General features: G+C 39.8%; 1 protein-coding gene across 6 annotated transcripts in view; it reads left to right on the top strand.

The window, feature by feature from the left end:
- LOC121298062 (nuclear receptor coactivator 3-like) overlaps positions 1–25,578 on the top strand; it is a 41,330-nt gene that overhangs the window by 5,598 nt on the left and 10,154 nt on the right. For 2 of the 6 annotated variants that reach the window (XM_041224838.1, XM_041224833.1), the window contains exons 2-5: positions 17,893–17,945; positions 22,189–22,293; positions 22,436–22,596; positions 24,387–24,484. In XM_041224838.1, coding sequence (XP_041080772.1) covers positions 22,208–22,293; positions 22,436–22,596; positions 24,387–24,484 — 345 coding nt within the window. In that variant the 5' untranslated portion in view covers positions 17,893–17,945; positions 22,189–22,207. Of the gene's footprint in view, positions 1–9,080; positions 9,100–15,827; positions 16,009–17,892; positions 17,946–22,188; positions 22,294–22,435; positions 22,597–24,386; positions 24,485–25,578 lie in introns of those variants that run through there. The other 4 variants (XM_041224834.1, XM_041224835.1, XM_041224837.1 and 1 more) reach the window with 4 other exon arrangements.

Genomic DNA, 25,578 nt, shown 5'->3' with positions numbered 1-25,578 from the left:
AAGTCCTTGAACTGTTGGTGCACAAACAGGTTTTCTTAGAAGTGACTCATTCTATGTACTGTAGGAAAAAAGAAGATAAAAACAAATCCAAGCCAAGTCTTGAGGACAGGTTAGCAAGGTCTGCCAACAGGAGAATAATAGACAATATATGAAGGAGGTATTGATTTTATTACCTGCTGCTGTACTATGGAAAGATTCTAAGTGTGTCTAGATTTAAAGTTCTGGACTGAAACGGTTCTGAGAGGGGAAATCTCGAAGGGGAGCCACAGACTTTTTGGATAGTAGCCTATGAAATTTTCCATCGCTTTCCCCTCTGAACCAAGTACTGTAGGCTCTCATTGTGCCCTTGGTATTTCAGAAGAGAGTTGTCTGCTGTGAGGGGAGTTTTAAGTCAGGCCATCAGTGTGAGTTAAAGGGAAAAAGCAGATTCTTGAGCTGAACAGCAACCAATCATTTGGGTGAAACTGAATTGGTATTCTTGAATGATTTTGCTTAAGATCTGACATTGAAAGCATGGAGCACGTTGTGCAAGGAAGGATAATTATTTTGTTAAATTAAATGTAAGCCAGGCATATTGCAGTGCAGGTTTTGAGTGAAGTCCATGCAGTTTGTGAAATGGTTTTATTGGAAACATTTTTCTCTTCACAGAAGCATTCCAGGGATCTTTTAATAAGTTAACTAACGTGTTGACACATGTTCAGTGGATTTTGACCAAGTTTGAGTCTGTCTGGGTGCAATTAGCCTGACATGTTGAGCTACACGGTATGACTGCAGTGATTAAAAGTAGAACTAAGTATAATTAGATTTAAAAAAAAAAAAAAAAAAAAAAAAAAAAAAAAGAAAGTGCACGGCTACAACAGTCAATTCGTATCACATGCAGTTTTTAAAATGATTTTACTACTTTTGTAGCAATTGAGTGTACTTTTTTTGTGTAATTTTTGTAATGTTTGTAGTGTGTGTGTGTGAGTGCACACAGTGGTTTTTTGTTTAGCTGAGACTGAACTCAGGAAATCATTGTGGAGCAGATGCCTCTTCAGCGCTTGATATTCGGTTTGTTTAAAATAGGTTTGAGTGTCCTCCAGTCCTGCCTTGTTCATAGGAAGGAATACTGTTTGAGAAGCGGGGCATTGGTGCCAGTATTACTGAGTGAAGTGGTGCAGTTTTAACTCTGAAGTGCTTAATGAGCGGAGCTGTTCACTTTACTTTTGTGTGCCTCTGATTAGCAGTTAACAAATGTGAGAGAAATCCCCCAGTGTGAGGTCCAAACAGCTACTGTATAGATTGTGAAGATGTACTTTTATACCGTGATAGTATTTGAAATGGAAGCAAAGCTTGAATAATTTGTATCGATGCCCCAGCCCCTAAAACTAAAACAAAAAACCAATGCTACTTTCCTGCTCGCATGCAAATGTTTATATTTGCAGAAAACGTAGGCTGCACACAGACTCCTTTGCAGTGACGTTTGTTTAAATACAATACTGTACTGTGTTTTTTTTGTTTTGTGTTTTGTTTTTTGCTATTTTATTAATAATGTGGCAGCCTAGCTAAATTCTGGGAGCGTGTTGTAGCCAGCTGTTACCAGTTGTGTGAAGCGAAGTTGCCATAGCAACACAGTCCTACATGCTGGCTCAAGGTCGTTCGTCTAGCATTATTAAACTGACTGTGCACTCAGCAGTACACACAGGATGCATACAGAGCAAATCACTGGGTAACTTCAAAGTAGAAAATCGGTATCGCTGTTTGGGGAGGGGTCTGAGGAAATGAAACCCCTTTCTTGGTTAACTTGAAGCCTTCAGGGTCAGGTACTGTGTTCGTGCAAACTGATTAAATCTTTAACTTACCTCTGTGAGTAGTCATGTCTGCAGGATGCGTCTGCAGTTTGGGGGAAAGCAGCTGTCGGATTCTGATGCAATAGTGTGCACATCAGGGCTGGCTGGCTGGTTGTCAGTCGCTGTTATTGATTACCTTTGCGGTCTTCTGCAGTACTCCACCTCTCCTCTGTTGTGATCAGTCTATCAGAGTGGCGGACCTCCTTCAGGCAACCAGCTATATATCAGAGTCTTCAATGACTTGTCTGTTTTCTCTTCGGCCTCTGCTGATTTCTTTTTTCTTTTAAAGCTACGGGTTGTAGCCTTTTGGGGCTATACACAGGTGTAGTATGTGCTGCAGAATACAACTGGGAATGTGTAGACTTAAACATTTGACCAATACACAAGACATTAAGCCTCTCTTCCAAATATAAACCGATTTCAGTCCACGATTCCCCTAAAAACATTCTTGATGAGGGGGGGTTTGAGCGCTCAAATCCTAATAATTTATTCAGATTTTCCAAAAGAATGACGATCTTTGCTAGCTACTGTAATCCTCTACTAGTACAGGTTTGACTGCCGTTTGGCTCAGAGAGGAGTGCGATCCTCTTTGATTCTTGCCAGCCTGATTGTGTGGATTGTTCAGAACTCGGTTTAATGAGTTGATGCAGTGATAAGTAATCCCAGATGCGACTGTGGGCCACACCAGAGGCCTAATAAGGCTGGCGTTCGGGCTCACACGTGCAGCAAACCTGCTTCAGCAGTTAAACCTTTCCATCATACACCGCTTCAGATCTCTCTGCCATGTCGTACAGTCACGTGATTCGCCAGACATTGTCATGTGATACAGCTACGATACGGACGATTGGATAACTGCATGTTGCAAGGCATCAGAGCTGTAGAGCTGTGCCATTTTCAGTGAGGGATTCAAATCTGTGATTTTCAATGAACATGTTTTGCTTGAAGCCATTTTTCTTTGAGTGGCTTGCCTCTGTGCACATGCTGCCATTTTATTACACTTTGTCTAGATTCCTTTCTTTAATTAAGTAGAGGCCTGTTTTAGGGGAGAAACTGCCAAGATACTCAACTAGGATTATGAAGCATATTGTAGATGGTTTACAGGGGCTTTAAATAAATCTGTATTCCACCAAAAAATGAGAAGCATTTCCAAAAAATAAATGGCTACAAGAGTAATCTTGAGCAGCTTGATTAATTTTAGATAAATATAAAATACATTACCTGCAAATACCTGAGATGGACAAAAAGCAAGGTAACATTTAGCTGACATATGGCATATGCTGGAGATAACATTTCAGAAATGAAGCCTTAATGTCAAGGTTTCTATAACTTTATCTAGCTTGCAAGTGCGTGCAACCTCTCTTTTGGGGTTCTCTTTTAGTCAGGTGTTCATGGCATACACACGTACCAACCCTAGGACCAGCTTTTCAGAGTAAAATAATTTGCAGTAAAATGTACTCCTGTGTCCATTTCAAAGAAAGAAGGGGGAAAGAAAAAAAAACAAACAAAACTGTTGCCCCATAGTGGGCTAGTAATTAAAGTCTTGTAATCCAATTTTTACTTTTTGGTTGGGTGAAAGTTTTTAAAGTTTATTGGCCTTCAAACTTTTTTTTTTTTTGGAAGAACACCTCAGACCTTTTTAAGCCACTAATAAACAGGCACTGTTACAACTATAGAGCACAGGTAAGCCATGTTCAGGTGTTACGGGAACCATGTGTTTGTCAAGGAAACAGGAGAAAGGTATCCTGTCACCAGCACTTCTGATTATAGTGCTTCTAATGAGACCAGACCCTCACGCTTCGGTGAAAAGATTGCTGTGCAGTAAAACAGTGAAATGGGCTATAGCTATAAGATTAGTGTTTATTTGCCGAATGAAGCAGCCCTGTGAAGGATATCTGATTCTTGAGCAAGCGTGCAGGTACTTGAGGAAATTGGTAGAGTGTGCAGTGTGTGGTCTTGCCTCAGCTCTCTCTAGTCTGTAAAGCCTGGTGGGGGTGGGGCGTTCCACATGTGTATGTGTGGCTTTTGTTGTAAAGAACCAGTCTTCTAATTACTGAGCAAATGTGCCTCGGGTGGGAACCTTTGCTATGAAAAGTTAGTAATTGGATAAAACCAGGCAGCTTGCTTAATGCACAAGGTGGTTTCTTCGCTGCCACCCTCCCTGAGGTCCTCCATGCTTTGGACTGCTAGTTTTCTGGCAATTGCAATGTGTACATCTATGCAGTTAGCATTAGTTATTAAAATTATTTGATGGAGTGCTGCATGTTGATTCCAGTATTGACCACAGCACATGAATGACCTCCGTCATTTGCACTTGGTCAGCCTCGCTGACAGACCAGGAATTGTCGAGGGCTGACCCTGACATGATGAGGCCTCTGCTGCACTGCAGGGTCCCAGGTAATGGTTTCTACTTGTTGGTCTTCATTTTTTTGAGAGAGGACCTTTGAGAGAAAAAACATACAATTTTGAAGTGGCTCTGTGTTTTTTTTTTTTTTTACAGTAGGAGCCTGTAATTAATTCTGTACTGTACTGTTAGAAAAAAAAATGCGCATTTTATGTCTGTCTAAAACCATTTTCTAAAAAGTTAAACTAAAAAGTACAAGCACATTTTTTTTTAATGCTTAGTGTAGCACGATAACCTGTTGAATTTCAAAATAAAGACAATAAATAAATTTGGTTTGCCCACGAGTGTGTGCTTGCTGATTTGTGTATGCTTGAATGCACGCATGTGTTTGCAAGTGTGCTTGTTGGCATGAGGATCTCAAACTGTTCTTAAAGGATACATTGCCTAGATACTGAAAACCCGGAGGATTTCACTAAAGGCAGATCGTCCAAAAAAATCTGTGATGCATTTCATGCAACCCGTACAAGATTCAGTGAAGAAACAAAGGACATGTTGTTGGTTTATGGCTGAAATACCCTTGTTTTTATAGTTTTCTTTTCAGTTCAGCTTGGAGACGGTCTGGCAGGCTGCTTGTTCTTGCGTTGTACTTCAGAGAGGAGACTGAGCTTCCAGTGCCAACACTCCTTTCAGACAGGTCTAGACAATGATCATCTCACTTTGACTTTGTAGCATACTGTACAGTAGATCAGTTTCTGAAAAGGATTATAATTCATTAGAAATAGCATGCGCACTTCAGTTATTTCTGACCACATTTTAAAACTGATTTTATTTCATTTAATAAATGTATGGGTGTCTTGCGTACATGCCTGTGCATAGTTTTGAACTAAATGACATCACATGCTTGTGCTAATCCAAGTACTGTAATTGCTGTAATCTGCTTGGTGTTTAGCACATACTGTTCCTCCCCCTGTATCAAAATGCATGTACAACCCACGTTATCTGGTTGTGTTTACATTGCTGGAGCTTAGTCAGATAAAGCTAATCCAATGACTGTGAACCTGCATACTGTACAGCATTTCAAATCTGAGAATAAACTCTGAATAAATGTCTTGATCTTTTTCTCGTAAAGCAGACCGACCCTCCTACAAATATGTTGCTTTTGGTGTCTCCGAGGCAGAAAAAACACACAGGAAGCCTCTGTTCCAGTACTGTGATGCAACTGTTGATAGTGTTTTTAATGTGCATTTTATCTTTGCACACCCTTCTCAGTGGCAGTATGGGCACACAAGTGCTTGCCATTGAATTCCTATGGCTTTTATTTTATTCATAATGTTTTCTGTTAAATAAAGTTAGCGCAGCTCCTTTCTATTTACGTGTTTGTGTGCAGTGGCAGTCTGGGTGAAGTGTTTCAGTTTGCCAGGACACACCCATCCGCCTTTCCCAGATGTGATTCTGTGCAGAGTGCAGCTGGAGCAGGGGGCATTCTGCAGGAAGCGTGACCTTGGCTTTGGAGAATACACACAGGAACGGGGGGGGGGGCTGGGCTGGGAGTTCCTGGTACATTCAATATTATTTGAACATTGAGAATTCGATGAAAGAGAGCAATGTCTTCCTGTAACGAGTAAGGCTTTGTTTTAAAAATGACTGTGGTCTTGTACGTTTTACCGTCTTCTACGTTTTGACTGGGCAGCCAGCAGTCTAATGTATTCTGTACTGCACAGTTATGTTAAAATCTGCTTTTGCAGTAAAATAAATAAAAATCAAATCCCTGCAGATTTCTCTAGCAGATCTCCTGTCTTGTTGGGAGAAAGATCTTTGACTCAAGTGTTTTGTATGCAGTGTATGATAGAAACAAACGAAACTGAGCTGGGAAAGTCCCATGTGCTTTGGGTGTTTTGTGAATTTGGTGATGGGTGGAGAATTGTACTTCCTGGCTTAGTCTTCTGGTACAAGAGGAAGCTGCTCTTATGTGTGCACACTTCAGTTTAATTTAACTGCAGTGATTTTCATCCTAGCGATGAGCTTTCTCTCTGAAGAGAAAGTCCTGCAGGAATGAAGCTTGGTTTCCCTCTATCCAATATTGATCTCAAAATGCGCAGCATTGGAGTAGATGGGTAAATGGCCTCCTGCTCCCCTCTTTGAACCTTTTTGGGCTGCACGCTGTAGCAGTCTTTTCTATGTACAACACTGCTGTGCAAGTTTAGGTCATCTCAATCTCATAGGTACAGATCTGTATTTTCCCTTCGGTCAACTTTTTTTAGTACATTTTTTTGAAGTTTGAAAACTGTTTGTGTGAACCCTATGGAGAAGTTGCTCTGTCAGAACTTCAAAATGTATTCTAAAATTGATACAGCAGATAGGAAACTTAAGATTCAGTTGTGTACACAGCAACTAAAGGGGATATACTTTTAAATTGTAGTGTTGTTGTTCTTGGGTTTCCATTCACGAAAGACCAAAACGGAACCTTGTCATGAGGTCGGTTAGATTTTAAGAGATAAAGACTAATATATATATATATATATATAATATATATATAAAATAATATATATATCATATATATATCTATATATATATATATATTATATATAATTATTATATTTAGAGGATTCAAGCTTACTCTCTAAACAGTTTACCAGTTGCAAAATGTGAGAAACTTTCTTGCTGGTGTAAGGGCAAAAAGAAGACTGTAGCATGCATTTTTTAAATGTACTGTAGAAGCAGAAACAAATAGGACCAAATGCTGCTTAAATATACTGTGTTTTGAAGCCTTTAAAGAATGTATAGCTCGTGTTTTAGTGTTTCTAGTCATAAAAAGCCCCTTATGTAAAATAAGTGCTGCCAAGTTGGAAGAATAGGATTCCTTAGCTGGATAAGAAAGTGGCGAGAAAGGGAGTTTCCTGCTTTTGCTCTTTTGGAGTGAAATTCTTTGAATGGGTTAAAGTTCAAGCAGAGAAGCTGTGCGTTCTGATTGGTTAGTGAAAGGTGAAATTAAAACCACAGTAAACTTTTGACCCCCGCAGAAGTTCTTCAGAAACGCCCAGTGCTGGCTTGGAACAAAACTCAAACTCTCTCTCTCTCTGCTCTCTCTCTCTCTGCCTCTCTCTCCTCTCTTGTAATCGTGCAGGTCTGCATGTAGGCTAGAGAGAGAGAGAGAAAGAATCAGCGACAGAGGCAGCAGAACATTGTTATTTAATTGCAGAACTTTATATTGGAAAATATATTTTAAAAAAATCCTTAACCATCAGGAGTCCATTTTAACTGTTCACGTTTTCCTTCATTATTAGACATCAAACAGTTCAAAAGCCCCTGGAATGATTTAACAGGATTTCTTCAGCTGAATTGGGTGGGTTTTATAATGGGGATGCCTCATACTGTACTTTACATTTCGAACATGAACATTTCGTACGTGACAAGTTGAATGCTGTTAACATCTATTTTTGATATGCAACTTTTAGGGGAAAAAAATCCAAATGGTTTGACTTATTCTACAAGGTTTTAGGTGTTTTGTCTGTGTTTTTATGTGTGTGAATTTGAATTGGAGTTGTGTAGCAGCAGGGATGAAAGAGAAAGATTGTTAATGGTGAATTCCAAGCTGCAGAGCTGAACAAAGGAAGACGTAAAAGGGTAACCCTAAAGCGGATTTGAATCTAGTGTTCGTTAAGGAGGCACCTCAAGATGACAATGACATCAGCGGCCTGCCGCCCTGCAGTCGGCTCCATATGGGCCTTAATATATGGATTTCACATTGCCTTTCTTCTCAATGTGTTTTTCTTCCTAAGTCCAATTACTTTACCCTTAAGAGACAGACCATTCGATCAAGCCTCTGAGCCCTTGCTAATGAAATCAAGAGCCTTGCTTTGAACCTGTACAGTGTGTTAGATTTCTGCTGTTATATGCCGTGTACTGCAGCAATACTATGTCTTGTACACTGTAGCATCTTGGGGGTGGGATGAGAGGGGATAATGAAATCAAACACGCTGTTCTGTACTGTGTGTGTGAGAGAGAAAAATGAGAGAGGACAAATGCTCCATTTTAAATTGACAGCAGCAATCTGTTGCAGATGTCAATGAAGAAAAAAATCTGCTTGGCTATTGAGTTTTAGCACTCGCAGTTCAATACATAACCTACGGGAGGTATGTGTGTAGTTATTGGTTTTTTGAGAGATGGGAATTTTCAGTGTATTGCATTGCAGAGAGGTGTGCATACTGTATGTCAACAATTGGTCTCCAAGGTACTGTACTCCCAGAGAGATGTATATTCACAACGACAAACTTGGGTACAGGCCATATAGTAATATACACAATATTTTTGTTCATTAAATGTTAAACAGTAGCCCTGACAAGTACTGTATCAGGGGTTTTAATGTACTGTAACAATGTACTCATTTTTAATTCTTGTCTTGGTCAAAAGTGGTTTGGTCAGCTTTGTTTTGGTAGCTACAGTTGGCTTTGTTCAAACTAACTGGCAGTCAACACACTGTAGTGACATTTAGAGAATGCAACTGTACAGTTCCAGTAAAATTCAGTTTGCACAGTGTGCTTTTGAGAAGACGGTCTTGCAGTATTACATAGTGACCGGATCAAATGTGCACATAAACTTGTACAAGATGTAATGTGTTTTATTCATGTTGCGTCTTACTGAGTTTAAACAGAGCATGCTCTGAATAATTCTAAAGAACAGGAAGTTTCTTTTTAATGCAAGCTCTGAAAATGTCACTGTGACCCCTAGGGTCTCTATCTCCGCATTTCAAAGTTAATCGGGGGGGGGGGGGGGGAGTTATTTCCATTTTAATTTTAATTCTTGAAAGACACAGCCTGCTTGACATTCTTTGTCTATAAATCCCGGGGCTTAAGCAGAGAGAATTGTATTATTAATCTATAATGGGGCACACACACACACATTGAAACGGATTGTAAAACAGTCTTTGAGGTAAGTTGCCCAGAACTTTGTCTCTCACTAAAACAATGCCGTTTTTATCCTTTCTTTTTTTTTTTTTTTTTTTTTTTTTTTGCATTAGAAAACTTCTGAGAACTTGTGAGAGTATGCAATGTTTGTTATGATGCAGGAGGCCTGCTTAAAGATTAAAAATATGGGCTAAAATGACCAAGTATAATATATATAAACTGCTGTCCACGTGCATTTGTACACAACTGAGGCGTTGGGTATGATTTCATACAAGTTCTCTAAGTTATTCAAATTCCACTCAACTAGGGAAATCTAATCGCTGGGACTTTCCACAAGCAGTCTCTGAATACCAAGACTTGAATAAATAATAAAATAGATTTTGAACTGAAACCTTTATTTATTGAATTGCTTTACATTTTTTGAGCATTGTAGAAATAACTCGACAGCAGGGATAATGCTTCCTCCTGTACAGTATGTGTTTGATCGCTTGGCAACAGCGAGGCACAGAAAACAACCTCATCAATAACAAACCCAGACAGGGTGGGTAGGCTTATTGATTGACCTTATTACAGTAATTAGAACCTACAGTAGACCCTACACTGACTGCTTTTTACAGTTGAATAAAATTGCTGTCTTGGCTACAGTTTTATTCACATCCTATAATTTTTGGATTATAAATAGTTGCAAATCAAATGTTTAAAAACTGTAATTTTCAACACAGAGGTATCATTTTCAATTTTTCAGTTTTATTTTGAGAATAGTTAACCAAAGCCCTAAATTACAGCTGGTGTGTGTTTTGTTTATTTTATTTTTTTTAAAGAAAAATACAGCCTGGTCTTCAACAGCTCTGTACACTTATTTGCACTGCCGATGAAACTCTGTGGGTGCGTGGCTTCTCATACCTTGAAGCATCCTGTTTTAAGAGGCACGAAGGATTGGGGCAATGTAGCCAAAAATGACCCTTTAGACCTGGGGTGTTTTCCTTTGATTGGTAATGCCAAAGACTGAGATCACCTTTTACAGAACTAGAAGCAAAAGTCCTTACCCCACAGAGTCAAAAAAAAAAAAAAAAAAAAAAAAAACCTTTCCCGAAACATACCCGAGTTTGCAACAGTGTTGATTTTATGTTTACCCTCTCAAACTTGGCTTTAAATGGTGCAATAGTGGTTGAATTGTACGCTTTGCTTATACAAATGATGTTTCTGTAACGGGGCCTATTTTGTTTTTGGTACTGTGTGTTTTTCATTGTCAGTCGAGTGTCACGTTGAGGGAGGGTATCTACAGAGGAATAGCTTGGCAATGCTGCTGTATAAAGTGCTTGTTCCTGTACAGGCGAGTGTGCAGAACCTGACCCAGACACAGGAATCGGAACAGTAGACCAACGCTCTATGAGCACAATACTGTGCTTTAACCTGAAATACATTGTGTGTGTCATTGAAGTGATCCAAGTGCTAAAAAAAAAAAAAAAAAAAAGATACAGTACATCCATAATGCAGAAGACTCTTGCAGCAATGTGCATTCCAGATCATTTTCATATCTGACTTGTTGAAATGGATGCGTTTCACTACACAAACATTTATTTATAACTAGGCTACAGTAGCTTTATGACTTGGCTATGCTTGCAGCTTTTCTGTCCAGACCAAGTTGATGTGATCTGTTGAAGTATTATTTATGTATTTTTTTTTTTTTTTTAATTAATTTCTGATCCATTCCAGAAATTCAGTGACAAGAAGTCCAACAATCTCAAGGTGTGAACTAGTGGGAGCTGAAGGAACGTGCTGTAGGCACGCTTGTGGTGGAATGTGATCTGTCTTCTACTACTTAAACAGTACTGTAAGACTCCACATTAGCCATCGGAAAAGAATTTCCACACAGGCAGTTACAAACTTTTTTTACAAAGGTTTTAAAGGGCCAAAAAGTGCATCATGCGCTTGTAATAAAATCTAATGCAATAAAAAAAAATAAGTGCGTTACTACTGGTATACATCCTCAAAGACATACTGTGACAGATGATTTTAAAGATCCATTTGCCTTTTAAGTGCTGTGTTCTGATCTGTTTGAGGGAATCAGATCACCGCTCTTGAAGCCTAAACGGACTGATTTTGTTTTTGTTACTTCTGTACAGTTCGCGGGCTTGGCAGAGGTTAACGATAGCCAACACTTAATGTGGGTGAAGGGAGCTTTTAGAAATTTTACAGTACAATTTGTAGTTATTTTTTTTCTCCTTTCCAAGTAGCCGTCCGTACACACATGCTTGCAAGCAAGAGACAATGGAACAGCATGCAGAATAATGCGAGTGTGTGCCATGCATATAAAATCCATGCTGTACGCTGTATCTGAGTTGTGTTTTGAGTGATGTATGCCTAGATCCAGTTTAGCATTTACTGTATTAAAGCCCCTCTTTATACAGTATTAAAGTATGCAATGCAATCTACAGCAAGGAGCTCCACATGCTGAGCTGAAGCATAGACTGCATACGCTTGCATTATTACTGGGCGGTGTAGTTGATGAACAATTATTCTCTGTGCTGGAATGTTGTCTTCAAACAGATATTTTCGGAATACCGTCTCAATGTGTTTTGTAAGTGGCACTGAAAGTCACAATCGCATGCTCACTGTTTTCACTTGATGTATGATGTGTAACTATAATTTTAAAGACAATTTGAATGTTTTTAAATACTGCAATTGCTTCCGAACTGAGTGTTGGAAGTTTTTAGGAAACGTTCTGTGCTGTACTTAGCTGTAATCCCACCTACTGTACAGCAACAGCACCAGTGTGGTGAGTGAATGGACTTGCAGGGACAAGCCCCTATAGTGTGTTAGTAGAGACAGCGGGATCATGGTTGCACAGTAACTCTTTCAAGAGGTCCAGCGACTCATTTACCACTTCAAATCTTCTTACAGAAGTATTTCTTTCTAGTCTGTAAGCTCTACTGTTATTTTTTTTTTAACAATGTCAGAAATGCTGTAATTTTTATAATCAATCTGTGTTTTTGTCATTAGTTGTTTTATCAACCTCCAATATAGTTGAAATGTAATTCCATTACCAAAGCTGCTTGCTTTACAGGTCACACTTGAATGGACTGGGTAAAGGTTTTAGTGGTTTGAAGCTTAACTGAAATCTAGGTATTGTAAGACTCCCGTTGCATAGCAGACTTGATCCATTCCAGGATTTACTGGCGCTTAACCTCTTCATCTCTTCCTACGTTATACTGAGGATTCACTATCCCGCTCTTCTGGTCACATGTTGTTCATGCTGTGTGGTCCAGTGGTTAAAGAACCAGGAGGTACCCGGTTCAAATCCCAGCTCAGTCACTGTGTGATCCTGAGCAAGTCACTTAACCTTCTTGTGCTCTGTCTTTTGGGTGAGATGTTCTTGTAAGTGACTCTGCAGCTGATGCATAGTTCACACACCCTTGTATCTAATGTTAATATTTAAAGAGATTAGATTGCATTTGTTTTGGAAAGAGTGCCCAAGACCTCACCCTTCCCTGTAAATTGAAATGATTGGCTCCCCATATTTTAGAACAATTTCCCTTTGGATTTTATCCATATCTTTTTAGTAATTCTGCAACGTAAAATCTGCACAATTTTGCTAGCTGAGCACCAAAAAATAAATACAAATCTACTCCTTGGTGTCAAGATCCTCCCCCCTACCCCCCCTCTTTGTCATTTTGTCTATTTCTAACAAAGTATCCTAATCCTTTTGAAAACAGGAAGTCATTTGCAGGACATTCAAATTTAAAAAAAATGGAGAAACTCCAGAGCGCTGCCTTGCTCTTGTAGTTTGTAATTAAAATGAGTGGGCCTCATGCATTTGGCTCTGTTTGGGAACACACATGTGATGCCAAATGTCTTTTTGGCATAGAGTTTTAGCCCTAATTCCAAAAGAAGTTGTTTGATGGTAAGATCCAGGCAGAAGGTTTTATTTATTTATTTATTTATTTATTTATTCTTTAAAGGAATACTGTGCTTTTCTAGACAATGATCTGGTTTGTGTGACAATTACATTTTTAATTTTTTTTTTTTTTTTTTAATGTGTTACATAGAAGCACTTTGATTTTTTTTTTTTGTAAATCAGTTGGCAGAATGTGCAGGTTACCACCAGCGTGTAAATGGCAGTTATTTCTTTGGGAGGGGTGGGTGATTCAATCAATCCCCTCACTATCCCACTGTCTTTCTTAATGTACTGAGTTTATTTTGTATGTATTGTAGCTCACTATGCGTGCCAGCACATTTACAACATAAAAATCAATAACTCCCAATTCCCACCCCTACAGATTACTGATTTAATGAAGCTCAGCTTGCCACCCCAATCTGTTACAGTTTGATTCACTGAAACACAGGAGTATGTTGTTCTGATGCCTTGTCCTTGTACAATGACAATATTCAGATTTGAAATACCCCTGGAAGTGTGTGTGTATACACAGTATAGGAAGTGCAGTATGCAACACCTACTGGATACTGTGTAATCGGTAGCCTAATCTGAGTCTGCTAATATACAGAGTCTTCTGCATGTCCATACATTGCTCCCCTACGTGTGCAAAACTTAGGGGGGGAAAAAAAAAATCAATTAAGCATCTGGCCACCAGGTGGTGTTAGTGAAGCAGCATACTGTAAAGCCATAAGTATTCAGCGAATCATACCCGTAAAATCTGTTTTGCTCCAGAAATGTTGCTGACCTTTTGCAATATATGTATTAGTGGAATTTGCTATTTGAGACAAAAAAAAGTTTGAGTTTTTTGCTCATACGCGAAAAAAACGGATAATAGTCTTGCAAATATTTATGGCTTTGCAGAATGATAAAAAGCATTTTAACGGTAATTATCTACGCTTTTTTTTTTTTTTTTTTAAATAGCACTGGAAGGGAGAGAAGGTTCTTGGACTGTAAGATTCATTATTTTCAGAGGCAGTATTTGCAAATGGCTATGCCGTGTGCAAGACATGTTTGTGCACATGCCTGGGAATGCTAGAGAAGCTGCTGCCTGAGAATCGAAAGGTCTAAACAGGGAATTTCATTTTGTTTGATTTCCGCTCTTGTTACGTCCCTTCCTGAGGCAAAAGATTTAGTATTTGCAAACTTTTTTTGTGCGTATTATGGTCGAAACTACGAGCTGAAGGACAAAGTGGCAAAACAGTGTTCCCTATGGCAAGATTTTTCACTGATATGCAAACTGGTGCAAGAACAGAGAGTGGGTTCCGTCCAACATTAAAATTTGACTTTCTTATGCAGTAATCTGCAAACCATCCAGCACCCTGTACTGTTGGATATTTGGTAATTAACTACAGTACAACGTTTTCTTTGCTTTTTAAAGAGAAATGATTACATTTGGTTATAATCTCCAAATGATCCGGTGTCGTGTTTATTGCTTGAATATACAGTTCTGTAGCCTACTGTTTCTTTTAATTTGATCAATTCTAGAGAATGCATTGTTTTCTGCTGAAACGAACAGTTGTATTGGTCACAGTGGTAAGATTTGTTAAATAGAAGACCAAGTGCCAAGTTGTGACTTGGCATATGTTTGCTTTTTCTCAAACCTTCTAACTGCTGTTGTTGTTTGAGGCCTTCAGTAAGAAAAGTCACTGAAAGTTCAGAGAGTTAAGCTTTATATTTATGTATGCACGGGTGGAATGGAAAAAGTTTAATAGTCTGACTGATACCATACCATTTCCTGTTGTATTTAGTGGGGGTAGAATATATTAGAAACATTCTGTATTGTCAGTTTACTGAATGGCACTTGCACACATTGTGCATCCAGTATCTTTTCATTGTATGTTTTTTGCATATGGCATATACTGTACTGTGTAACAAGATGTTGTGAGCAGTAAGACACCCTTTTCTCCAGTGATATAAAAGTCTCCTGAAGGTCTGTTGATGCCAGTGAAGGCAATGTAGTTAGCTGAAATGTGTTTCAGCCAGTCCTCCAGACTAATTTCTAAATTGGGCAAATAGTTATAACGCTATTCCGTACCATGGGAGGTTTAATCACCCAAGGTTTGGAGTGTATTTCATGAGCCAAAATTCAATCACTGCAATGCTTCCAAGGAATTATCTGCAGAAATGTCCCAAACTATCCCATATCTTGTGTTTTGTTGGAGTTGCACATTTTAAAAAGATTATAAAATGTACTCCTGTCTACAGTAGGGACTTCCAGACTTGCTGCTGGCAAAACAGGGCATATCAAAGGATTGGCTGGCCTCATCAGGGTTAAAAGGAAGCTTTGCAGGGATGCACCTGATTGGCTGCCATCATATATGCAATGTGTCTGATTCTAATCCATGGGAATAACTGTTCCCAGGCCACGGCAGTAAACGCATGCTCAGATCATTCATTGCCTGTAATCAGTGATGCCTTTTCAGACAAAATTGTCAAACTAGAGACTAGTCTTACATGATCCCTTTTTGAATGTAAATACAGAAATGTACATTGATACGGTGACGGAAGAGTCGTTTTTTTTTATTCCTACACCTGCACTAAAGACGCGGTGAGCCTTGCATGATAATACATGGTACAGCTTCAGCAGTTCAAAGCCTTGCAAGGACCTCAGCTGGTTTATTCTGTCTCTTTGTAAATGTGAGAGAGGGGAGGAGAGAGCGACATTATGCAAATGAGAGAGATCAGTGTTGCCGTGACCAGGTTTCCAGGAAGAGGCAGCACCCTGGCTGCTTACTGGGTAGAGACCATGTGAACAAAGTGACACAGGACGGCTAGTTTTGCTTGAAACGCTTCCTGTGTTTTTTCCTTTGGAACAGTTTTGTTTTTAAGTCGGAGACTGCTTGGAGGGGCGGGCGAGATTGCCACTATTTTCAGGAGCTACCAATACCAACAACAACAACAACAACAACAACCAGTTGGTGTAGGCTGGTCCAACAGGAAAGGATTTGGCAGGCAGCCCTTCAAACAAGCAGAGCCTCCAGTGTTTTAAGTTTGTAGGTAAGGATACTGTATTTACTCTATCTTATTGAGTTTCACTTTTAATCCATTGTCTGGAAACACTAGTAAACCAGTAAACTATTGTCATGTTATAGCACCTTGTGTATAAGGATGGTTTTCCTCGTATATTTAAATTCTATACAGCATATAAATAAGTGCTTACCCAGCAGTACATACTGTAATTTTAAATATACTGAATCACATGTTTATTACTTGCTACAGCTTATACAGTTGCAGTAAAACTTGGTTTATGTAGTCTTGGAATATGTGGGGCAGTGGCAGTTCAACACTGCTTTTCCTGGTTCCCATTAAGTTTCTGTTTAGAGCAACCTGCCCAAAGAGGACGAATGTTGTATTTGTCTTGGCTCTTGCTAGGTTGCAGCTTCATGCATTATGACTCTGTCTTGTCGACTCCGTCTCAAAGATTGTATTTAAACAAGTTATGTAATTATGATATAGACTTTTTACTGTGGATTTTTATACTGTACCTTGTTGAAGGGATCACACACACACACACACACACAGTCACATTATATTCAAGACTGAAACAAGAGAAAATAAACTAAAAAGGAGCCGATACAGTAGTGCTTTTGCGAGCAGATTTTCTGACAGATCTTTAATTTAACAATTCAATTAAAAAGCCAGGATGGATTCTTTTGCTACTGTATATCCTGTCATAACACTGCTCACTGCTGCAGCATTGGGTTTCATTCTGAGGCCAGGCCAGCTCTTACATTCTGTACAATGAGGTGTGTGCTCTGCTGGAGGCTGGAGACTTGAGGCTTGTACTGGTACATTGGGTTGCATTCCGAGTCCAGGCCAGCTCTGTTACAATCTGTACAGGGAGGGCTGTGCAGGGGGCTGGAGGCTGGTACTGTACAGTGCAGGTTCCAAGAAGAGTCACAGTCAATCAATACCCATCAACTGAGCCAGTTCACACTGCTATAGTTAATCTGACTGGAAAAAGAAAACAACAACTCTACAGTACTGGAATACAGAGCTTCAGTGTTATTAAGGGCCCCTTGTCTCCAGTTTGTCTCATCTCTCTACCTCCTGATTTTTAAGGATATGCAAAAATGCATCTCTCTGGCAGTGGGATTATAGTGGATGCCCCCATACATATTTTGTATTTGTGTAATTTAAAGTTTGGTATCCATTTACTGTAATTATGATAACCTGTACTCAGCCTTGCACTCAGCAAGTCACTCTTACATTAGTTACATGTACAGCAGAGTACTGTAGGTAATCTGCTTTTTGAAAAATAGTGATCCAGCTGCCCAGATTTAATTGATAGCATTGGTGGGTGCAGCACTGGCCACATTTGTTGATAATGAAAGAAAGCACTTTTAACCAGCTGCTCTGGGTGAGAAGGCTAATTCTTATTAGTGTTTTTTTGTCAATGGAGATTATGAAAATAGCTGGCAACTCTTTTGCAGCGCTCGCCCGCTGCCTCTGCCATTGGCTGGTTAGTCAAGTGAGTCTATTTTAAAGTAGTGACTCACACACATGGCCCACATTCTGACGGGGCCACTGCAGTTACTTGTATGTAAGAATAAAAGAAAGCCCGCTGACTGTCTCGTTGCTCGCAGAACAAGCATGTTGCTATAAACTTGTTCCTGCAATGCACGACTGCTGTTGCAGCATGGTGCTGTTTGCGACCATATTCGTTGTCTGAATGTTGCGCTTCTCACTAAACCTGCTGTAAAGAGGTTCTCCTGCATGTTCTTGGTAACGCCCAGTTCATTTAACTGTTTAAAAATACGTTGTGTTACGTAATAGCATACCTGTTTGTGTCTGTTCGAAGTGCTGACAGTGAATTTTTTTTATTGATTTATTTATTTATTTTTTTGGGGGTGGGGGGTGTTTTTCTCGCTCTCTTTCCAGAATGTAATGCTTGATTCTGAAGTCTGATCACATCGTTCCATGCTGGTAAGAAGGTAAGTCATGGTGGGCCACTTTCTCTTGGGATTTTTCAAAAACCTAGATGTGTATTAGAGATGCCGTTTTTGTTCTCTTCTAAAACAAGACTCCCTTCATGAACATATAGTGGTAGGAAGCGTGCACACGATTCACTTTAGTCAACATTCAAGCGGTGTAGAAGGTAGTTTTATTTTCACTGTATTAGTCAGGCCTAGATCGTGCTTCTTTGAATTGGAAATCATCTAGTTGACTGCATTGCAATGTTTTTTTGGACTTGCAGAATGTAATGCAGGGCTACCTGGCTGAACCAGTTCACTGCTGATTGCATAGCGATTATAGGCAAAATACTGGTGGGGGGGGGTGACTGAACATGAAGTAAGTGATTATAAATCACTCAAGCTTAGCTTCTCTGGAACCTTCCTGCCTGTCTGTGGTTGAAAGAAAAAAGAATTAAAATAAAGGTAAATTACTGTAGCTATATCCTCCCTCCGAGCCAGTGCTGACTTGGAAATGGGGCCAGACCAGTGTGTGTGCGTGTGCGCGCGACTGTCTGCCTGCGAGCCTTCTCTGAATCCATGCTGGAGCGCACACACCGTGTCACATGACAGGAATGCACCAGAGCAAGACAGAGCACCAGACAGTGAAAAGCAGAGTCTGCTGCTCACTGTAGCTGGCTGGGGCGCTAAATTGGCAGAGCAGCACTTTTCAGCTATAATGAGAGAATTGTTGTTGTTGTTGTTTTGTTTTTTTAATAACTAGCACCAACCCTCCTAAATGCCATTTTAAAGATGGGTGCTACTACATTCTCTGCTTTTTCATGCTTCTAATCCTTTTATACTATCACAGTCTGAGCTTTCCCCTTTTAATTTTTGTTTTCTTAGCAACCAGAATATTCTTTTTATTCTTTGAAAATGTTTGACTGTTTTTAATGTTAGTCGATCAAAAGTACTTGGATTTTTTTTATTTAAATTATTTTCATTGTTTAAATTGATGCTGATTTGGTAAAATTGTGACAAGCACATTTTTACCTTCATATATGGTATCATTTGCTTACTGAGAGCACCATTTGCACAATGGGACTTATCTAGTTTGTATTTCATCCTGCACCATCAGAGCTTAGTCAATAGTCATTGCAACCAGTAGTCTATAGAGTAGAAAGAAAACACAACTGAATGCCTTTTTCTATATTACTGTGTCTAGCAATTCATTCATCTGTATGTATAAATCCATTTTAAAAAACACATTAAAACCTGTCTCTTGCACTGTGAGGTTCTTGGATTATTTTATTTATTTATTTTTTTGGGTCTTAATGTACCGTAGGCTACCAGCTTATTACATTTGGCACTTAGTCATTGACACACGGCCGCTGGTTATCCTGAAGTGTGGAAGTAAAGTTTAGAACACAAGCACCCTTGGTAACCCTTGGTAACCCCAAGAACCACAAAATGACACTGGTGGCCCATTTCCTAGGAGAATGAAATTGCTGTGAATGGGTATCTGCGTGAGTTCAGTGTATTTCTCATCCTTAGAAACTGCTTTTTAAAATGACCTACGTGTTTGGAAAGAGATTCACCAGATGGTGCAGTATCTGTGCGACTTGCAAGTTGCTTAGCAATACAGAACAAAAAGTATTTTGCTGTAACGCTCTATTATTATTATTGTAATTTATTATTATTATTATTATTATTATTATTCTTCGTAATAATAATCTTAATCAAATACGCCTGTAAAAGGTAGGCCTGGTGTGTCAATCTCTTCATTTTTATTCTATATATATATAAAAAGCACTGAGTCAGAACTGATTATCTTGTAGATGAATGGTGCAGTGGTAGAAACCTTAATGTTGTTATTGAAAGAAAGCAGGAAAAGATAAAAAGTCTCATTTATTAAAGATTTTTTTTTTGTTACTACTGTAGCAATTACCATATTTGAATTTTAAGAATCATTTTGTGAACCATTTGTTTCCTCTCTTTGCCGAGTACACAAGCAGCAAGTGAGTTGCTGCCGAGAAAAGACGAACCAAAACTTCACTGCCCGATCTCGAATCATCCAAGACATGCAGGCAGCTGTTTTCAAAGTCAGTCGCTTCCTGAGGAATTCGAAGAGAAGCTTTTACAATTCCAGTATTGCCTCAAATTGAGGGTGGTAAATTTTGGTTGTGCGTCTTAAATTCGAAAGAATGTGGTATCTCCCAAGAAATCGAATGACGTGTTCTTTTCTGTTTCATTGGTGCTCACCTGCATGTCTGTACAATCTCACCTCGCTCTTGACTCTAGCAGTAGGATTGTTTACAGGAGAATTCTTCTGAGACTAAAGACAACCATGCAAGCTGTCACTCAAGACATTCATATAATATTCTTCTCTAATGCTGTCCCCTTTGTCCTTGAAGTTTTTATTTACACAGTATGCAGGTGTATGCGGAACTCTACAGAGATATTTCCACTACAGCACTAGAGGGTTTTAAACATTTCAGTGCTGAGCTATTACAGTGCCCAGTGGTCTCTGTTCTTCTGTTCCAAGTGCTTGATTTTTTTTTTTTATAATTATATTTATATTTAAAGGAAAAATGGAGCATGACATGAAGTAATTTAAACAATTCCATTGATGTAATGCGAAGATCTGTTTTTTTTAAAGTCAGGCGTCAATGTTCTGGTGCTCTGCTCGCCTGTACAGAACCTGCATCTCAGTGCTCTGGGTTTAAAACTGTGTGTGGTGCCTAGATGCATATAACTGCAGAGAGAAATCGGTTAAAAAAAAACAAACAATGGCAGTACTTGGAAAGATGTGGAACTTGTTTATTGCCTTTCATCCGGAAACAGTAGTCCTCAGTAAATATTAGGGATCTGTGCAAAAATGGTTGCTTCCCCTTTTAAGGGGATGTTTATATATAATTCTGCCAGGATTTTATCATAAATGGCAGCTTAATGTTCTGTTCTCAAAAGGGAGATGTGTCTTTTAAATGTGTTCTTGTTACTGGCACAGCTGCCTTATCACGCCCATACATTTAGCCATACCCTTCTGGCTTGGGTTGTCCTGTTGCCTAAATCCTCTGACCCCCCCCAGCCCCCCCTGAAATGCTGTCCGATTTCATGGGAAATTAACTTGGGTGTCTGGCCTGACCACAGCTGTTTTTAAACAGCCACTGTAGCTTTTAGATGCTTCAATTCTTCCCTTCCCTAATGAACACCGGTCCACCAGGCATACATTGTGTCGCTGTCGATTCCCACATGGGAACAATGTTTAAATTGTGCTTACTCCAACATTATAACTATGGAATTACGCAAAGTGTGTGTGAAGCTACCAGCTTGTACAATTCAAAAGGCTGCATTTGAATGAATAAGATTCTTAAGAAAGATGGGGAAGGGAGTTTAAAAGGAGGGAGCTTTTCTTCTTGTCTACCAAGCCAAGAGAAGACATTTTTAAATAAGTAATTCAATGTTCTACAAACCCCTCCAAAATATCAGCTTCTGCTTCTGGCTCTTTTAAAGCCATCTGACTCGAAGTGTGCTTGGAAGAGTGATCTGCTCTTGTCTAATCAGGTTTGTTAAGGAACGTGGTTTACTATTGGAGTCCTGATAATTCACCCCTGTCATTGCTCAAAAACAGACGCTCTGTTAGGGGGTGGGGTGGTTAATGTGTTGGAGGTTGGTGATAATTTTGAATGACTGATCTTGGCTGCCGGTGACTGGCGTTGGTGCCATCATCCCATCAGGCTTTGTTGAGAAATGCCAGCTGTCTTGTTGGCCTGCGCAGGTACTGCACGGCTTCAACAGTAGCAGCAACGTAAGACTTTTGTATCTGTTGGTAAGAATCCAAACAAAACTCCATGTTTGGTGCTCATTTTGCACAGCTTTCCTGAGCCTGTTGCATCTGCTGACTGACAGCATGGCCTGGAGTACAGAGACGAATGCTTTCACTAGCGTGGCTTCGCTGAACCCCTGGGTTATCACTGTGCTGTCAGTCTGGTCTGTCACTTCTAATTTACAAGCTTTAATGCAGCACATGATTTGGATTATATAACCATGTTTTGTAAAGTACTCGGGGCACTGAAGAAAGATGAACAGGTGTACAGTAAGATGCTGTCTGTAATGGTTATGCAGTTCATTGGACGTATTGCCATTGCCCTGGACTGGGTCAGCCATGAGATCTGTGTTTTGTGTACATTCTGACGTGTTTACATACTGGGAACTTCATGCCTCCATTGATCTAAGTTCATGTGTGTGTTTTCATTGTATTTTCATTTTTTGCGTTCTCTTTCAGTTGCTGATATGTGTGCAAGATGAGCGGATTGGGAGAAAACTCCTTGGAACCCCTGAGTTCGGACCGAAAGCGCAAGCTCTCGTCCTGCGACACGCCAGGCTTGAGGTGGGTAGTTGGAGGGTGGGGGGATGACGAGACATTTTTTTGTTGAAATAGAAGTTTGCTTCATTCAGTTCGGATTCTGCAGTGAGGTTTTTATTGCATTTATAGTGGGGTAGAAAGTAATTCATGACGTGTTGTGTTTCAGCTGTGACAAACGGCGCCGGGAGCAGGAGAGCAAGTACATTGAGGAGCTAGCAGAGCTGATTTCAGCAAACCTGAGCGACATCGATAACTTCAACGTCAAACCTGACAAGTGTGCCATTCTGAAAGAAACTGTTCGACAGATCCGACAGATTAAAGAGCAAGGTACCTTCTATTCTGCAGGTGTTTCATTCATTTCCTCTGCTCTGATGGTGGTGACTCTCCTTCTTAAACATCTGACTGTTTTGTTCTGACGTCGCACAGTAGCAAGTTTAATATGAATTCTGTTGACACAAACACTAGAGACAGTTTTGTTGAAATGCTTGCATGTAATAATTTCTGTCTAATTGACCTATGCAAAGTCTGAATAGTTCTAAAGGCATGGACACTGTTGATGCAAATTAAACGCAGCATGCCAACAATCTACAGTTCCATTTTTACATTCTGAGGTTGTAGTCTTTACTGTTCCAAAGGGGGAATGCAAGTAAAGTGCAGCGAGATGCTGCTTCTACCCCCCTTATACCAACAATGTCATCCAGCTAAGATACAAATACACAGGGGATATACCAAGCAGGACGGGGGTTGATTCCTGCTTTTCAATTCCAATTCCCTTTAAAATCAAACCGAATTCTCATTCCATTTGAATCCGTGCCAACACGTCATTGATCAAAATTGCAATTCAGTATTCTATGCTATGGTAAATATGTTTGAAATTTACAAAATATACGCCAACACTAAACATTTTAATTTCTTTTACTGTCAGCGTCCCCAACCAGGTCCCAGACAAAGGAGGGGGTTCCCTCAAAAAACCCCCCCCCCCCCCCCCCCCCCAGGTTCGAACACAATAGGTCTTGCAGCCCTTTAATTTCTTCATTAATCATCTTGACATTACGGGGCATTACAGTAATTAAGTTTATTAAGTTAATTATTGTTGGTAACAGGGCAGCTGCATGTTTTGCTTGTGTAATTCCTTTTGGTCAGTATGCCCAGATAATACCAGTACTGTACCTCAGCCTTTAGTCCTGCTAAACCTCAAGGTTTGTTCAACATGACCAATACATTACACTAATGAAGGAGTAAACACAAATTTAATAATAACAAAAAAAAAGGAACACTCTGTTCTTTATGCAGTTTTCTTTTATCTGTTTAAAAGACACATGAGTTTTGGCTCTAGACCCGTGAAAGTTTGCTCAGGAAGCATTTGTAACGCTTAGGTTTAATTCTTAGAATCGTTGGTTGGAAGGGGAAGAGTATATGACAACCTTAGACTTTGTGGAGAAAGGTTGCCATAGAAACGGAAGGTGAATAATGAAGCTGCACACGCGATCCCGTGTCATCATGCCATCGGCTCTGTGTCCCTGGATTCATTTAAAGGGCGAACGATACCTGTGCTGCTCTTTAGTGTCGATGCCCTGTTTTCTTTATATCGTTTTTGTATTGTATAGTTAAGCAGTGCGCTGGTACAGGTACAGGCTTGCATGTAAAGTTCGTAAGTACAGTTGATTGTCGCATCATCCGCCGAGGGTTTTGTGTTAAAAAATGTTGTTTTAATGTGTTTTATTAAACAGCATTGCCTATTGAAAATTAAGTCCTATGTTGCCACTAGGACCAGATTGTAATGGTAGCTCATATTCTTTAAAAATCAAGGTTTTGCTTTTAAAACTTTGTTCATATATTTATGCACAGGGAGTTCCAGAAAGTCAAGAACCCTACCAGAAAAATAGTTCCCCAATGCTCCAAAATGTAATGGTAATCTATCCATACTGGCAAATCCCTAAACAGTGGGACCAGTATACAAAAACACAATGTTGGGAGGATGTCGATGTACAGCATGGGATTGTTTTGGTAATTTCGGTGTAATCCCGATCCTTTAGTTGAGCAGTTTGATTCAGATTGAGTTGTAGGTGAGTGATTCTGTACCCGTAACTGTGTCTGTGTGTTTTGTTAATTTGCAGGGAAAGCCTCCTCCAACGATGATGTTCAGAAGGCTGACGTGTCCTCCACTGGCCAGGGGGTCATTGACAAGGACTCCCTGGGTCCGCTCCTGCTGCAGGTGAGCCTGTGTGTCTTCATCAAGTCTGACTGCAAGACTGGGCTAGGTTCTCATGCTTGTGCTGGACCTGCTCCAAATAGACAGCACAGCTGTGTATTTCTCTCTTTAAGTACACTATTGCTTGCATTCTGTGTGTGATTTCTGAAGAACATTGCCACCTTGTGGCACTTCCTCCAGTCTGCTTTTCTTCTTTATTGGAGGGTTATATTTTAGTAATTGGTTACTGGTAGTGAAGCTTGAGTCCAGTGTGCATTAGGTGCAGCATTGAACTCTAATGTACCAGTATGTCTGTTAATCCTGTGAAAAATCATAACCGGGAAACGGTGCTCCGATTGTTAAAAGGGAAACGATTGGAACAGACCTCCGTAATGAAAGCAGGGTTCTCTCCAGACCTTTTCAGCCTGACGGGCCAGGCTGTTGCCTCCCAGCTGAAAACCCCTGATCTGCCCGTCTTGCAGATGCTACTGTACCTTTAACAATAAGGATTGATTGCGCTGCTAGTAGACTAGATTGCTTGCGTGCGCTGGGTGAACCACATGACAGCTGTGTTGCTGTTACATCTTGACACTACAATTAAGCAATCGGGAGAGTTGAAGGGGTGGATTTTAAGCACTTCGAGAGACTGAAACATTAATGACTGCTAAAAAACATAACCGATCTATTTAAACAAAATGGATGGGGGGGGGGACACGTAGAAATGAAAAAGAGCAACCCGATAAAGTCAAGAGAATTAGAGGAACCGCAAGAGGGGCCAATGCTACAAAAAAAACCATTGTGGTAGTGGGTATGATATTTGGGGGAGAAAAAATGGAAATGGCTTCTTTACAGCAAGGAATGTGGTGGTATAATGTACAAGCTCTGCCAGAAACACAAAAAAGATTGCGAAGGATCAAGGGGTAAGTGGAGCAGTGCAGCCTGGGTATGAATTAGGGTAGATGATTATTCATTATTCAGTTTCTTCTTATTGTTGTTCAAATTCTTTGTCTTGTTATATATTTAAGGTAAGACAATTTTATTTTTCTGTTAAAAGTGCTCCCGGCTATAATGCTGTGCCACCCAGCTATACAGGATTCCTGGGGAGAACCCTGTGAAAG

Source organism: Polyodon spathula, chromosome 23 (genome assembly GCF_017654505.1).
Source record: "Polyodon spathula isolate WHYD16114869_AA chromosome 23, ASM1765450v1, whole genome shotgun sequence".
NCBI classification, from domain to species: Eukaryota; Metazoa; Chordata; class Actinopteri; order Acipenseriformes; family Polyodontidae; genus Polyodon; species Polyodon spathula.
This window is presented reverse-complemented; position numbering and strand designations above follow the sequence as displayed.